The following is a 16,918-nucleotide window of genomic DNA, read 5'->3' as shown; positions in this document are numbered from 1 at the left end:
ACCTAGAACCAGTTTCTTTTTCTATTATAGGTGAAAAATGTTACCACACGATGCCATCATAGAAAGCATTTTAAAAGTGAGACACTCACAGTTGGCGTAACACCCACAGTATTAGTGTGATGCGAACTGTGGAGATATATCAGTAGCAACGGCACCAACTCACCTGCAGTGAGCTGACTGCCTACCCAAAGTCCCCTTCTCCTCTAATAGCAAAGCCCTGAATCAGTTTATCACGTCTGCCTTTCTCCCCTAGGAAAAATCCACTGGTGTATTATTATTATAGACTCCTTTTCCAAGGACTGGTCTAGAGCAATGTAAATGTTATCCAATCCGGCCAATGAAATGTGAAGAGATGTCTTCCCTGAGAGCTTATGGAAAAGATTTTCTCTCTCTTAAATGCACAAGAAGTCTCTACCCTCTCATGTTAAACAGTGTCAAGTCTTCATGATGCCTGGAAATACAGCCACTACCCTGCAATCAATAATGGAGTTCATTTGAGGAGAGCATAACGACAGAGGGCAGGAAGAAAGAATTCTGGGTCCCTGATGAAGTCACTGAGCAACTGAGTCAACCAGGTTAGAAACCATCCCTACCTCTAGCCTTTAAAGAAAGAATCCCCAATATTTAGCTATTCTACATTAGGTTTCTTGTTTTAACCAAAAATTCTACAACAGTTTTATTATTTCTCAATATCATCAGACAATAAGCTTAATTGCTATATTGTAATATTTTATTCAAAAGACTTCCATTTTAACCATCTGTAAAACATTTAGCCATCCATTATTATTGGACTTTTAACATTATAAATTTCACTTCAAGTGGCAGAAGGAACAAAAAATATGTGATGGGACTTTCGGCAGTATATCTTAGAAGAGATATTCTAATAAATATTTGTATTAAAGATGAAAACCATTACCGCACACAGTGCCATCATAGTAAGCATTTTAAAGTGAGACACTTGGAGTATGTTTAGATCGTCTCCCATCCTGTAGTGAGCTGACTACAGGTGAGTTGGGAAACCAAAAAAGCCACCATCACTAACACAAACAAACAGAATTTACTAGGCATGTCCATGTTTTATTTTCTTTAGGTGTTTTTCTGGAAAATTACATTTTCAAGGAATCAGCCCTTACAAACAGAGCTAATTTTTCAAAAAATAAAACCCAGTATCTAGATTCTCAAAACTTACAAAACCAACTGAAAATGTCTGGTTGTCATGCTCAAGTCAATTTCACATCACAAGTAATCATCTATAACTAATTTCAGTAGGCAAATTCCAATTCTAAATATTACTAATGATTACCATTGTTATTCTCAACTGTGTTGACAATTGTCTTATTGCTGAATTGTTCATAATACATTTTCTTTGGCAACTTTATTAACACCACGGGACAACTAAAGGTCTGGATTAACTTAGTATTTCAAAACTTCATTATAATTATTTAAATGTAAATGCTAGACTTAAATTATTTAAATTTAAATGCTAGATTTAAATTATTTAATTTTAATAAAATTTAAATTTAAATGCTAGAATAGGAAAGCCTTCAAACATGCCTAATATAACAAAAACAAAAATTGCTAAATAATCACTACTAAAAGCATTTCCATTGTATGTACAAGCATATAATTCAACTTAACTTTACCAACAAAAATATTATAATTCAGCTTCAATTCTCTATCAGACCTTCTGTGATAAAAAACAAAAAAATAAATGGAGAAAGTAACATCTGGGCACCTGTCAAATTTTTATGGAAGGTTGTTTTGTATAAATTTTAAATGGCCTAAAATCAGACAGAATGTGAATTTTTCACTATAATACTTTATAAACTTGTACTTTTTTTTTTTTTTTTGGATGGAGTCTTGCTCTGTTGCCCAGGTTGGAGTGCAGTGGCACAATTTCAGCTCACTGCAATCTCTGCCTACTGGGTTCAAGCGATTCTCCTGCCTCAGCCTGCCAAGTAGCTGGGATTACAGGCACATGCCACCACGCCCAGCTAATTTTTGTATTTTTAGTAGAGACGGGGTTTCACCATGTTGGTCAGGCTGGTCGCGAAATCCTGACCTCGTGATCTGCCTGCCTTGGCCTCCCAAAGTGCTGGGATTATAGGCGTGAGCCACCACGCCCAGCCTAAACTTGTATTTAAATTATATATTGATAGCTTATTCATTTTTAATTCTTGTTCCATGGAATAAACCTATTTTTGAGGCTTGGCACAATATTAACAAGAAATTTAAATAGGAAGCTCAAGTCCAGAAGTTTAACTAAAAAATCTTTTCTATATATAATAAAATCACCAACTTAAATTACAAATTGCTTCCACTAAAAATTATCACTCCAAACTTCAGAAAAAGTAAATTAAGATAGGTTATGGCAAAAAGTGCACTGTGAAACAGGTTCACATTACAAAGATAAATGATAAAGGTTAACCAGCAAAAATTCAAAAAGGCATATATGCAAACATCTGTATGCAAACTTTCATGAATAAGATATAAGAAATGATTCATTTCGCTAATTTTATGTACAGCTTGTATACAATTTAAAACAAGTACAACTGAATATGTTTCTATGTAAAAGCCACAATAAAGTTAAATGAAATACTAAATAAGTCTTACAAATTGGTCTCTTAGGAGTTCTCAAAAGAATTAGTAACTGAGTAATGTTATTCTAAGAAATACCCTCTTCTTGATCTATCATTTCTGTTTTAACTGAAAACACATCTGCCAACATATGTTTTGGAATTTCTGACCCTCTGACTTTCAAGGCATAACAAGCATTCTCCACTTTGGCCAAACTTTGTTTCAAGGTATACAGCTTCTTAGAGACCTCGTAAGGTCCAGTGTTGCCAATGAATGAAAACCCATCATAAACCTGACGTAAAAACTGGCTCACTTCAAAGGGGGTGTCAATGTCCCCATTCCCCACACTGTTAATACACATCCGCATCAATTCTCCAGTTAAGTCAGCCACTCCCAGAAGGTAATCGACAGGTGTGACTCTCAGTCTCCAAGTACCAAACTGCTCATCCTGTGTATCAGAAGAAGGCTGGTTTAAAAAAAAAAACAAAAGACTGTGAAAAAGAGTGAATATAGCATGTATCACATTTATTATAGAAGTACAAAATCAATAGCAAATCAGTCATACTAATTTTTTCTAAATAAAATAAATCTATTTTGCTTAATAACCATTTGGGATGTTACAGGAGGAATCTGTGCCCTGGGTAGTGAATTGAACCATATGCCTTCAAGATGCTTTTGAAATGTATCATTATGAAACCAACTATTTCCAACTCCACTTGACGTACAAAATAAAAATATTCTTAAACAAGGCTTAATAACTTTATTGCAGGACAATTACTTACTTAAATGGAAAATCATACGGCCCTCCAAGTTTGTGATCCATTAATGTTTTTCTAAGTTGCTCAGTCTTTTTCTGGCCTCTTGTCTTTCCCTACTCAGCACTGACCATCACAATTTATTATTCTCTCACTGCATCCTCAATTCCCTTAGACTGCTGTATTTTCTACTGCACCTACCCAGCAAAAACAGAATCCTCAATCAACACTAAAATCTACTCATTAGTCCTTTATTCAGGTGGCTGAGTACCACTCACCAAGTTAAAAAATGGTAATCACAACTGCAGAGTTTTTACCACTACAAATTACTCTCCAATCCTTTTACTTATCATTAGATGGTTTTCTCTCCAGCCTCTTCAAACACGATTTCAAACCTTTCACCCTCAGTGCTCTACTCAAATCCCAAACCTCTTCACTTTCAGTAGACAAGCTTGCGCAACTTCACTGACCTGGTCTCATTTGCCAGCTTACCTAGCACAATTTCTCGCAACTGCCTTCATCCCTACCAAAAAAAAAATATTTATATCCACAGCCATCTTTACCTTCTATCCTCCAGTCTCAGATGATGAGTTGTCCCTCCTCTTGTTTGAGGTTAACTCTTCCAAATGACCTTGACCCATCTCCTCCCACCTCTTCCAGGACCTTGCTTCATAAGGTGTATGCCCTTGGGCAAGTTATTTCATCTCTCTAAACCTCAGTTTCCTCATCTGTAAAATGGGATAACAGTACCTACCTCAGAGGTTTATTTTAAGGATTAAATGAGATAACATTTACCAAGTTCTTGGCATAATGCCCAACACAAAGTAAATATTCAACAAATGCTAGCTGCTATCATGATTACTATCATCATGAAATCTCTCTCCACATCAATTTCCCTCTATTGAATTCTTTCTGGCAGAGACAATGCCTAAATTGCTATTAAAAGACTGTATGTATAAAAGGGTAGTTGAAGTTTCAGTTACATCAAAGGACATTTTAGGTAGTGGGAACTACAAAGGTGTGCAGGTAAGAATTGTGCATTTGAGGAACTAATAATTCTTTTGATTCAAGTTTAAAGGAAGTTACATAAATGTAAGCTGAGAAGAGGGAGATAGCTTTCTTAAGATCACTCTTTGCTATGTATCTAATATATGACTCCTAACACTGAACTCTGCAGAGACCATCTGGTGCAACGTCCTCATCGTTTAGCATAAGAAATCAGGCCAGAGAAACATCACAGGTAATATGATGTTGAGCTATGGGAATATGATGTTGAGCTATGGGAATATGATAGCTAGTTAGTGGCACTATTGTTTCCAATCTATTTTTCTGCACATTTGAAATTTTTTCACAAAAAGTTTTTTAAATAAAGATTACATAGTTTTGACAATATTCTCAACAGGCAAGTAAGAGCAAAATACCTTTCCCAATCAAATTCCCAGAATTTTCAGCACCACGCATCTTTAGCACTAAAACTTATTTATGAACATAGACTTAATTTGAAACGTGTGTATGAACATTATAGCCCCATAATCTTAAAATAATCTAGTACCTAAGTCCTGAAAACAGTACTCTGACTCTCAATTTTCTGGCCTTTTCCCCAATATTTTCATTTTGAAACAGAGAGAACTTGAAAGTGTGGAAACTTCCCTAATATTATGTGAGAAGCAGGGTCAAATAGGCCTGCTTTACTTCTTTGTGTAATTCAGTCTACACTATACAAATAAAAAATATGAAGAAATGTTACTTCTCAAAATAAACTTCCTCCTTAATACACTTTATATAATTTAAAAAGTTAATACATGGCTTCCTTAAAGTAAGTTATACCTGTCATGCCAAATTAGTCTCATTTGTTTTAATATTTTAGCTGATATTCAAGAAAATATTATTTCTACAGTGTCTTCCATCTCCTGCCTACCTATCCTGAATATATGGTGTTTTTAAAAGTGATTTTAAAAAGATAAAAAATATGAAAATTTAAAAATTTTATTTAATTTGATCTTTAAGTGTACTGGTATCTCTGAAAGTATCAAATAGTCAATACAGCTTACCTTATTGCCTGAATGTTATATCTTGAAACCCAGAAGGAAAAAAATAGTATTTGTTTAAAAGTCAAACTGCAAAGTTTTTTTTCTTAACTCAGAAAAGCTACATAAATTTCAGATACAAGCATTATTGAGTAAATGATTAACAGCTCTCACTATATAAAAACTACTTTATAACAGCAAACTACTGAGCACTCCCGTGTCAGGTGCTATATACAATGTATATTACGTGTCAGGTGCTGCTGTATATTGCCTAATTAATAACCTTTAGGTCAAATCCTTTAAAACAACCCTTTGAGGTAGGTACCTGATGCAAGGGATCCCTGTAGCACACTGTGAGAAGTGCTGGGAGAGCAGACAAGGGCACAGGCTTGGATTCCAAACCTAACTTCAAATCTTAGCTCTGCTACACTTTTTAGTTGTGTGGCTTCTGGTAAGTTACCTAACCTCTCTAAAAGCCTGTTTCTTTCTGTGTAAAATGAGAGTAATAATGCTTACCACATATGGTTAATACAAAGATTAAATAAGATAGTGCTTACAAAGGGCAGGTGAAAAATAGAGAGTAAAACCAAAAGAGGACTTACAGTAAGCACTCCATAACACTTTAGGTAAAGAGCATTACTTTCCCAATATGCCCAGAGTTGTTCTTGTTCTATCCACTAACTGAAATATTTAAAAAGACCATTTCCTAGTTGAGACTCTACAAAACCACACTTTAGAAAGAACATTCCCATCTCAGTCTTAGCATAAGCCAATAAATCTACTAGAATCATCATACTGTTACATAAATTATACCATAAATGTGAAATAAACTTTAAATTCTCACAGTTTTATTTTCTTTCCCATTGTCGTCGGTCGTAAATATCAATTGTTTATTAATTTCATCCATACTAATTAATGATCGTGTTTTGATGAAGTGTTGAAAAGAGACAGCTTCCACATATTCCTGTAGTCCTGAAAACACCACAAAGAAAATTAACTCAGAATAAGCACTTAATTATAAGAATGTCATAATAAAAAACTTCAAATTGATCATCATCTAGCTCAAAAAAAAAGCTTAATGGATGCCTACTATAATGCCACTACTGGACTAGATACTTGGAATAGAAAGAATGGCATGGAGGCCGGGTGCGGTGGCTCACGCCTGTAATCCCAGCACTTTGAAAGGCCAAGGTGGGTGGATCACTTCAGGTCAGGAGTTCGAGACCAACCTGACCAACATAGCAAAACCCCATCTCTACTAAAAATACAAAAATTAGCTAGGTGTGGTGGCGGGCACCTGTAATCTCAGTACTAGGGAGGCTGAGGCAGGAGAATCACTTGAACCTGGGAGGCGAAGGCTGCAGGCTGCAGTGAGCTGAGATCATGCCATTGCACTCCAGTCTGGGCAATGCGAGCAAAACTTCATCTCAAAAAAAAAAAAAAAAAAAAAAAAAAAAAAAAGAATGGCACAGATGGTGGGAACTGCCACTGAACAAAGCAAACATTCCTGTGACAGCTCATATATAAATGTATTCAGAGAGAAATATCAAATATTTTTAGGGTTTTTTTTTTTTTTTTTTGGAGACAGAGTTTTGCTCTTGTTGCCCAGGCTGGCACGATCTTGGCTGACTGCAACCTCCGCCTCCCGGGTTCAAGCAATTCTCCTGCTTCAGCCTCCAGAGAGTAGCTGGGATTACAGGTGCCCACCCCTACGCTTGGCTAATTTTTGTATTTTTCGTAGAAACGAGGTTTCACGATGTGGGCCAGGCTGGTCTTGAACTCCTGACCTCAGGTGATTCGCCCACCTCAGGCCTCCCAAAGTGCTGGGATTACAGGCGTGAGCTACTGTGCCCAGCCAGAAAAAAAAAATTTTAAGAGTTTAAGTAATAAGGATTTAAGAAAAGCCTATTCTTGCTGGGCGCGGTTGGCTCACGACTATAATTCCAGAACTTTGGGAGGCCGAGGTGGGTGGATCACCTGAGGTCAGGAGTTCGAGACCATCCTGGCCAACATGGCGAAACCTCGTCTACTAAAAACACACAAAAAATTAGCCGGATGTGGTGGCAGGAGTCTGTAATCCCAGCTACAGCTACTTGGGAGGCTGAGGCAGGAGAATCGCTTGAACCTGGGAGCCGGAGCTTGCAGTGAGCCAAGATCGCGCCACTGTACTCCAGCCTGGGGTACAAGAGCGAGACTTTGTCTCCAAAAAAAAAAAAAAAAAGAAAAGCCTATTCCATAAATTTTGATAGACTTTAATAAAAATTATACAAATTGATTTTTGTTGTATTTTGCTGGTTAATGAAGCAATGATTCAAACAAATGAGATACAAAATTAAGAATCATTTGGGCCAGGCATGATAGCTCATGCCTGTAATCCCAGCACTTTGGGAGACTGAGGCGTATGGATCACGAGGTCAGGACATCGAGACCATCCTGGCTAACATGGTGAAACCCCGTCTCTACTAAAAATACAAAAAAATTAGCTGGGCATGGTGGCAGGCACCTGTAGTCCCAGCTATTCAGGAGGCTGAGGCAGGAGAATGGCGTGAACCCGGGAGGCGGAGCTTACAGTGAGCCAAGATAGCGCCACTGCCCTCCAGACTGGGCGGCAGAGCAAGACTCCGTCTCAAAAATAAATAAATAAATAAATAAATAAATAATTTTTAAAAAACAGAATCATTTGGATCTTTCTTAAAGTTTTAATAGGCAAAATCACTTTAAGTAATGTAGGTAAAAATGTCAAAATACTGTTTATCTCTTAATAGTTCAAAATGGATCTAAGACTAGGTAACTCCTTTCTGCTTTGGTAGTTTAAACAAAAAAGAGCTATGTAATACAGTTTTGTACAAGATAGAAATAACTCTTGAAAAGTAAATTTTGGTAAAGATCAAAATGTAAGTATAGTTTTAAAATTTTTTATATAAATGTAAAGGCCACACGTGCAATTTTGTTACATGTCTACAGTACTATACTTTTCCAAGTGTTTTAAGACAACTACATTCTATAGCCACAATTTTCAATATTATTTTATTATGTCTTAATCTAAAAGGTGATACATGGAAAAAGCATTTCTTAATTATAATTATTGTTAGCTTAAGAAACTTTGTCTTTTTAAGGGTTTGTTGTAAAAACAGCAAGAGAATACATTTCTGATTATGCAAAGAAAACTCAGAACTTAACAGGATCATAATACTTAAGTTCTCTAACATTTTTTATGACAGAGTCCTGCTACTTACAAATCTCCCCCACCTGACACTACACTTCGGGTCTGCCGGCAACAGTGTTGGGGAGGCTAATAGCTATGGTATCATCACATCAAACACCAGGCAAAGGTCAAGGATACCAGGGAAAATGGGTGACCCTGGTTTTGGTAGCACTAAGAGTAAACTTAACTAAATGAAAATATCCCGACTCATTCTGAGCTGCAAATGATGCCCAAATATAGGTCAGAAGGGATAATTTGTTTAACAAACTATAATGTTCTGAGCAATTAAACATTAACAAGATTAAGTTTAACAAAAGAGAGGATGTCATTTATATTTATAATTTAAAATATTTTTATTAAATGTTTAATTTTTTGAATTATTAGTTTTATGAATAGGTGACACCATCCAGTTCCCCCCTCAAAGAAAATCGCTGTTATTTCCTTCTAAAGATACTTCACGCACACAAAAGCAAACAGCAAAACGTAAAGATTAATAATCACATCTCTATGCTCTAATGTGGCTAGCCTCTTACAAGCTAAACAAGAAGACATGCACAAAGATTTACATACAAGGATGTTCGTCATTGTAACAAAAAAATTTTTTAAAGTTAGAAAACCAGTAATAGGTGTATCACTTGTCAATTTTTGTCTCTTACTTCCATTATTTCAGAAAAAAGAGGTAGATGCTTAAAGCATGTCTCCTATGCCAGCTGGCAATATATTAAGCGTTGTTGGTACAGGGTGCTAGGTGCTCAAAGAACTGTAAAGGAAAGAGCTCTCTGCCTGGTTCTGCTGTGCCCCTCTTCACAGCCCTCTGAGTGTGGGGCAGCCAGCACTTCAAGGTGGCCAGCAGCAGGTAGTACCTGCCTGGGGACAGCTTCTTTTGTACTCCAGAGAATGCCTTTCCAGTAAACCGCCTCCTTGGGCAGGGAATTCCTTTCCATGGCACTTCCCATGGACAGCTTCCCAGAGGTTCATCAGCACAACAGCTCAGCAAACGTCTCTGCCATCTGATGGGCCATGCCCACACTCTCCAGCATGGTCTGGACCTCATCCTGTGAAGGGTGAGGGTGGGGTTCTGCCAAATTTACTTCCTTGGGTGCTCTGCCTCTGCCCTAGGGGTAGAGGCTGCTCACTCTATCTGAGATTCCAGTACTCTTTAGAGTTCTCTTTTATAATCCCCTATACAGTTAATAAGTCTGTATGTTGTATTTAACTTTCCCTGTTCATATTACTGTCTAATTTCTGTTTCCTGTGTAGACCCTGATGAATACAATAGGGAATTAGGAAAATAAATAATGGTATTACTTCTTCAGCCCTATTACCTATAGAAGGTGTTCCATTTTCTGTAGCCAGTCACTGTATTAGGTTCAGGATCAAGATTCAGTACCAGCTGGGAGCCTCAGATGAATTTTCCCTTTAACATACTAGGTGTTCCCACTTTATGTTCTATACTGAATGCTTATAGAAATACTGAAACATACTCAGATCTGTCCTATCCATAGACCCTATCTTTCCTCTCAACTATTGCTCCATCTCTCTCCTCCTCCTCAGAGTTTCTTGAAGTAGCTGGCTATATCATTTCCTCAATAGCTTCATCTCACACTTCTCAACCTACTTCAGTCTAGCTTGGGTACACCTCTAAAACAAAATAGTTCTTGCTAAGATGACCATAATAAATAAGACTAATGGATATTTTTTCCATCTTAATCTCAGGAGCATTCAGCATTTTGGGCCACTTCCCCTCTTTAAACAAGTTTTCCTTTGATTCCTTTGACAGCATCATCTCCTGATTTCCCACTTTTCTATCTCTCTAGCCACGTCTTCTTAAGTCTCTGCCTCTAGTAGTCCTAGGCTCCCTCCAGTTCATCTATACTTGGTTTCAAGTAACCTTGCTGTCCTTAAACTTCACATCTCTGGCCTACAGGCACACATATCCAAATGAATATCTGACACCCTTATCAAAGATACCTCAAAATCAACACTTCCAACAATGAACTATCTTCCTTCCAAACCTGGTTCTCTCAGTTTTGCCAATTCTAAGCATGTCCTGGTCTCTCCCCATCTATTCTTGACCTCTTCTCATCCGTTCTCACACTGCAGACTGTTTACCTTTTTAATATGTAATGATGACCACATCATTCCCCAGTTTAAAGCCCAAATAGCTTCCCATGGCGCCCAGAATACAGGGCAAAACCATTAAAGTAGCTTATAAGACCCTGCTTAATTTCACCCCCACTTACACTATCAGCCTCAATTCACGCTATAGTTAAGTCATAACTCACAAAGGCTTACATTTCCAAGATGGGTACATAAACATATGTCTGTATGTATGTTGAGCAAAAAATAGCACTGCTTTAAATGTCAGAATCAAACACAACTGGCAAGGTGCTTGGCTTACACATGGCAATAGGTAGGGAGGGAAACAGTATAAAAACTAAGACGGTGTCCGTTGAAGGCAGTACACAATATTTTCCTGAGCCTTGAATAATACTAAATTCAACAAACGGGATAAACAGCATTACATGGGAAGGGGGCTGTCATTCTCCCCACCCCGCCCAATGTAACACTGTTTATCCTATTTGTTATTTTTAGTATTATTTCATATGTAGCTGTTGATAAGACCACAAACACTTTAGCAACAACATACCACCAATATTCTGTATCATTCAGCAGTGCCTTGTTACAGAAGCAAGTAGCATTTCTGTTTGGCTGCCATATAGTTTAATTTCATTAAAGTACTTTTTTTTTTTTCATATTTCACTGGAAGAATAGTTCAAAATATTCCAAATTTTAAAAGTACCATAGAGATCATGGCATCTAGTACTTTTACAACTGAGGCCCAGGCCTGGAATTTAGTTGTACCTAGTTGATTTTACTAATTACAAATTATTTTTAAAAATAAATTCACTAAAACCATTTTCCATGCTTTGAATTGACTCATGGACAAAACAACTTTTTACAACTAATGAAGGTGAACAAACTTTTTTTTCCATTGACAAATGCATATTTTACCATATAACTGTCTCCGTAATTGTCATCTTAGTTCAATAACATTCATTCAGAAGCAGTAGTTTTAAAAATACTACTTTGCTTTTTGATTGCCCATTGTTTTTCTTTCCCCTCTTCCGTTGTGGAACTACGAAATTTAAAATTATTCATCTTTTCTTATCCAAGGCTCTTTGGTCCCTCCCCTCAACTTAGCTCCATTTCTACTCTTGCATGTCCAAAAACTCCTTAAGGACTGTATTCAACAAACGGACATCTACCCTGGGAAAATATCCTTAATTATCACAGAGAACCTAGGAAAACAGGAATTTCAGTCTTTCCTTGAGCAGGAGCAAACTCTAAGACATGCTTTTACTCCGATCATCTCTGTAAGCCAAATACTGCAATATAGCAGGCAATATTTGTTCCCAAGAAAATGAATTATGGCATCTTGCTTAAAGAGCTGAAGTGGTCAGAATTCGTTTGATTTTTTTAAAAATTAGCAGTTTCATTTTATTTTTTCTCTGGTTTTTTTATTGTGGTAAAATAAACATAACATTTACTAGCTTAGCCATTTTTAAGCGTACAGTGTAGTGGTATTAAATACATTCATAATGTACAACCATTATTACCATTCATCTCCAGAATTCTTTTATTAATCTTTCCAAAATGAAACTCTGGACTGAGCATTTCTTAATCTAACTCCCCATCCTTCCTCCCCTCAGCTCCTGCCAACCACCATTCTACTTTCTGGTCTCTACGATTTTGACTAGTCTAGGTACCTCATGTAAGTAACAAATATGGTATTTGCCCTTTTGTGATTGGCTTATTTCACTTTGCATAATGTCTTCAAGCTTCATCCACGTTGTAACATATGTCAGAATTTCCTTCCTGTTTAAGGCTGAATAATATTCTGTTGTATGCATATATCACATTTTGTTTATTCACTCATCTATAGATAGACTATTGAGTCACTTCCACCTTTTGGCTTTTGTGAGTAATGCTGCTGTAAACATGACTATTCATACCTGTTCAAGTTCCCGCTTTCAATTATTTACGGGTATCACCCAGAAGCCCTCAACAAAACTTTTTAAAAATAAAATAATAATTTACTAAGTCTTGAATGTCTACTACATGTAAGAGTATGGATCTGGAACTTTACATCCATCTATTTAATGCTCACTAATGCTCACTATTGTGTGACTGTATTACTATCCTTAATGAACAAATTGAGGCACAGAGAAGGTAAGAAATTCAGCCAAGTCACACAGTAAATAGTGAGTTTCTAGAATTCAAAAGCTCACACCCTTCCCACCTTACCTACTTCTTTACAGTCATCTCCATATAAAACATACCCATTTTTCTCAACATTTTTCCCCACTAAATTCCTGGTTCAGCTTTTCTCCATGTTTTGCTTAACCTTATTCTGTAGTCTTCCAAACACTATATACTTTCATGATTCCATGCCATTCCGTTGACTGTGAAGCCTTCTCTCACATCTTTCTCTACCTACAACAATAGTTTAAATGTTTTAATATACCCTAATCAAGGTGGCACTTGTCTCTTCATTCTCACAATATAAAACTTATACTTCAATTAAATGTTTCAGTCAGTTTTAGATTACAAACAGCTGTCTGATCACCTATTTTGCACCCTAGAACTCTGAGGGTGGGGACAATGCCCAGACGACTTTGCTCCTTGGCCCTCTCCCAAAGATAGAAACTCATATGTACAAGAGACTCAACTGTTTTCCATAAATTCCTTCTAATAATCTGTTTCTCCTCACCAAAGTCTATGAAACTGTAAGTGCCTCAACAAACAAAACTATTTTAAAATTAGGTATTCAATTATTCAGTTGTACTTAATTTATAATACTTTCTAACAAGATCAGAGTTCAAACTGATGAAGAGCAGAATCTGAGGTCTTGATTTATTTTTTAATAGGGAAAAGACAGAATATGGAATAAGAGTCCTCAAACTTTATCTTTGGTGTCAATCTCTATTAAACGTGGGTAGGTGTCAGATATTTAATTTTCAAGCATATCTAGTCATTATTTCAAGTACATCTAGTCATTATATAAGTTGTCCTTGAAATGTGTTAACAAAAGTTACTTCCGAGATGAGGTGGCCATTTTTGCTCCATAGAAATTAGGTTTCATGGGCCGGGCGCGGTGGCTCACACCTGTAATCCCAGCACTTTGGGAGGCCAAGGCGAGTGGATCACCTGAGGTCGGGAGTTTGAGACCAGCCTGACCAACACAGAGAAACCCCGTCTCTACTAAAAATACAAAATTAGCCAGGCGCTGTGGCGCATGCCTGTAATCCCAGCTACTTGGGAGACTGAGGCAGGAGAATCGCTTGAAACCGGGAGGCAGAGGTTGTGGTGAACTCTCGCCATTGCACTCCAGCCTGGGCAACAAGAGCAAAACTCCGTCTCAAAAAATAAAAATTAAAAAAGAAAGAAATTAGGTTTCATGCTATAACGTCGAGAAAGTTCAAGGACATCTGGCCCAAAACACTGAAAAGCATTTTTGGTCACATGTAGGTAAGAGGATGTTTAAACAAGTTATGTTTCAACCTGATAAAAAGGACATCCGCTATTTTCAGTGAATAATCCCCAAGGTGAAAATTTTCAACGTACTGCCGTATTCCATCAAACAATGCCTTCCCCTTCTGTCTTTGCCTTGGATAAAATCCAATTAGAATTATTTACAGAACCAGCTGCCAGTAAGAGAGAAGTCTGTATGTCGCTTTTATGTAAATTGTTATTTTTTCCCTTGTTCTCCTATTAGAACATGTAACAGGGAAACCCAGTTAAAGCCTTCTGATTATTTTTACATATTCCTTTAATATTTAAACAATATGCATCCAGTTCAACTCTCCACCAAAAACTATATATAAAGGCCAACAGATATGACACAGGTTTCACTATAAATTTGAACCTCACATGTCTCAATTTTGTTTCTTGGTTTTTAATGCTTTTTCAGAAATTGTTTAACATATGATCTGGCAATTCTGCTCCTAGGTATATACACCCAAAGGAGCTGAAAGCATATATTCACACAAAGACTTGTAGGCAAATACTAACAGCAGTTATTATTCACAAAGGCCAAAAAGTGGAAACAACCCAAAAGTCCACCAACTGATGACAGATTAACAAAATACGGTATATCCATAAAACAGACTCAAACTCAGTTACTAAAAAGGAATGAAATACAGATACATGCTATGACATAGCTGAACTCGGAAAACATGCTCAAAGAAACCAGACACAAGAGGCCATATATGGTTTGATTCAGTTTATATGAGATATCCAGAATAGACAAATTCATAGAGACAGAAAGTAGATTAGTGGTGACCGCGGGCTAACCCTGGTATTAGAAGGGGGAATGGGGAATGACTGCTAATAGGTAAGAGGTTTCTTTTGAGTGTGATGAAAATGTTCTGGTATTAGACAGTGATAAGTACATAACCTTGTGAAAATAGTAAAAACAACTGAATTATTCAATTTAAAAGGGGTAGTTAGGTGGTATGTAATGTCTCAATTTTTAAAAATTGCACTTAGAACTAATTCTCTGAGTACCACATGAATTTTTAAAACAAGTTAACATCACCAAATCAATCACTGAAATGTTAAAATGAAATCAGATTTATAATGGATTCACAGGCCACTCTGCTAAAAATCTACTTTCAAATACATGAAGTGTACATTGAAAATAAATATATCTATATGCCTCAGCTTTGTAAAGTATGTGTGCTTATACTACCAACAGTAAACTCTAAATAGAATTCCACTAATTTGAATTTTGTCTGAGTAGGGTTTGTTTCGTTTTGTTTCAGACAATCTGGCTCTGTTGCCCAGGCTGGAGCACAGTGGCACGACCTCGGCTCACTGCAACCTCCGCCACCTGGGTTCAAGTGATTCTCCTGCCTCAGCCTCCTGAGTAGCTGGGATTACAAGTGCCTGCTGCTGCACCCAGATAATTTTTGTAGACAGAGTTTCACCATGTTGTCTATGCTTGTCTCGAACTCACGACCTCAGGTGATTCACCCACCTCGGCCTCCCAAAGTGCTGGGATTACACGTGTGGGCCACCGTGCCCGGAATGGGTCTTTTTTAAAAAAGAGACATGGTCTTGCTCTGTCACACAGGCTGGAGTGCAGTGACACAACTGTGGCTCACTGCAGCTTCAAACTCCTTGGCTCAAGCGATCCTCATGCCTTAGCCTCCCCAGTAACTAGGACTGCAGAGCAAGCAAGTATGCCTAGCTAATGGCTTTTTTATTTTTTTTACTTTTTTGTAGTGACAGGATTTTGCTAAGTTGCACAGTCTGGTCGCAAGTGATCCTCCCACCATGACCTCCCAAAGTGCTGGGATTACAGGTATGAGCTACCACTTCCAGCCCTAAGCAGGGTTTTTACATTAGCACTGAAGAACGGGTATTGAGCAAATTGGTGCCACTGAGTTTTTATCCAAAATGAAAATAAATGTTAAAATTTAGTACAATATTACAGATTAATTTTGCTAAATTCAAGAAGAGTTAGGAACAAATATTTGTTAATGGTTATATGTCAAAGTAAGAAATGCTTTCCATAAATGTATTTTATTTAATTTCCAAAAAATCCAGGAGGTAGCTATTAATGTTCTCATGCTAAAGAAAGAAAGCTGAAATTCAAATAGGTTGTACGCTTTGTTCCAAGATTACAGAGCTATGGAATATTAAAACATAAAAAGCCCAGGTCTGTCTGATGGCAAAGTCTATATCTTTCTACTTCACCTCACTAAGCAAGTCTTATCTCTTATAAGGAGACCTCACAGACTAGAAAAGTTAATACCAATCTGGGGATCTTCTAAAATTGACTTTCCTAATACCAAAGGACCACATTCTCTTCCTATCTTGCTTAATTCTTATAATAATCATTTAAATAACTCATCTGCACTTTCAACTACTTTGTCCCTTGGAGTCATATTCCAGGTATTTGAACAGGAATATAAAGTGCTATATAAATAAATATAAACCCCAAACTTTAAACATATTTTTATTTTCTTAATACACTAAATTATATTTATTATAGAACTGCTTACCAAGTGACATAAAATGTAACCAATTATTCCTCAAATCATTCTGGTAATTCTCAAATCATTTCTTAATTTGTAGATGCTGTTGGAAAGGGCTTTTGATTTGACTTCCCTTGTCTGAGCCATGATTTGATATGGAGAGTATCATCACACTCTTCCTATGACCTCCTCCATTAAAACGACGGTTATCAGGCAACTGGGTTCCTGCCAATGTAGGGGATTCACACAGGCCTGCCCCCATTCTCAGCTTCCAATTCCCCCGACCATTCCTTTAGTCTCTGCTCCTCT

General features: G+C 37.0%; 2 protein-coding genes across 3 annotated transcripts in view; one reads left to right on the top strand and one right to left on the bottom strand.

Annotated features, from left to right (window-relative positions):
* The window catches only part of C1H1orf131 (chromosome 1 C1orf131 homolog), an 846,319-nt gene that overhangs the window by 508,544 nt on the left and 320,857 nt on the right, over window positions 1–16,918 (top strand). The gene's annotated exons all lie outside the window — the stretch shown is intronic.
* TSNAX (translin associated factor X) overlaps window positions 1,057–16,918 on the bottom strand; it is a 38,798-nt gene continuing 22,936 nt past the window's right edge. The window contains exons 5-7 of one of the 2 annotated variants that reach the window (XR_007721580.1): window positions 6,204–6,331; window positions 3,896–4,060; window positions 2,950–3,043 (exon numbers count right to left, since the gene is read on the bottom strand). Coding sequence is in view for 1 of the 2 variants with exons in the window: in XM_050770253.1 (XP_050626210.1) it covers window positions 2,666–3,043; window positions 6,204–6,331 (506 nt within the window). In the remaining variant the exon portion in view is untranslated. Of the gene's footprint in view, window positions 3,044–3,895; window positions 4,061–6,203; window positions 6,332–16,918 lie in introns of both variants that reach the window. The other variant, XM_050770253.1, reaches the window with a different exon arrangement.

This window comes from Macaca thibetana, chromosome 1, assembly GCF_024542745.1.
Source record: "Macaca thibetana thibetana isolate TM-01 chromosome 1, ASM2454274v1, whole genome shotgun sequence".
Classification (NCBI taxonomy): domain Eukaryota; kingdom Metazoa; phylum Chordata; class Mammalia; order Primates; family Cercopithecidae; genus Macaca; species Macaca thibetana.
Note: the sequence above shows the minus strand (reverse complement) of the source record. Positions and strands in the feature narration are given on the sequence as shown.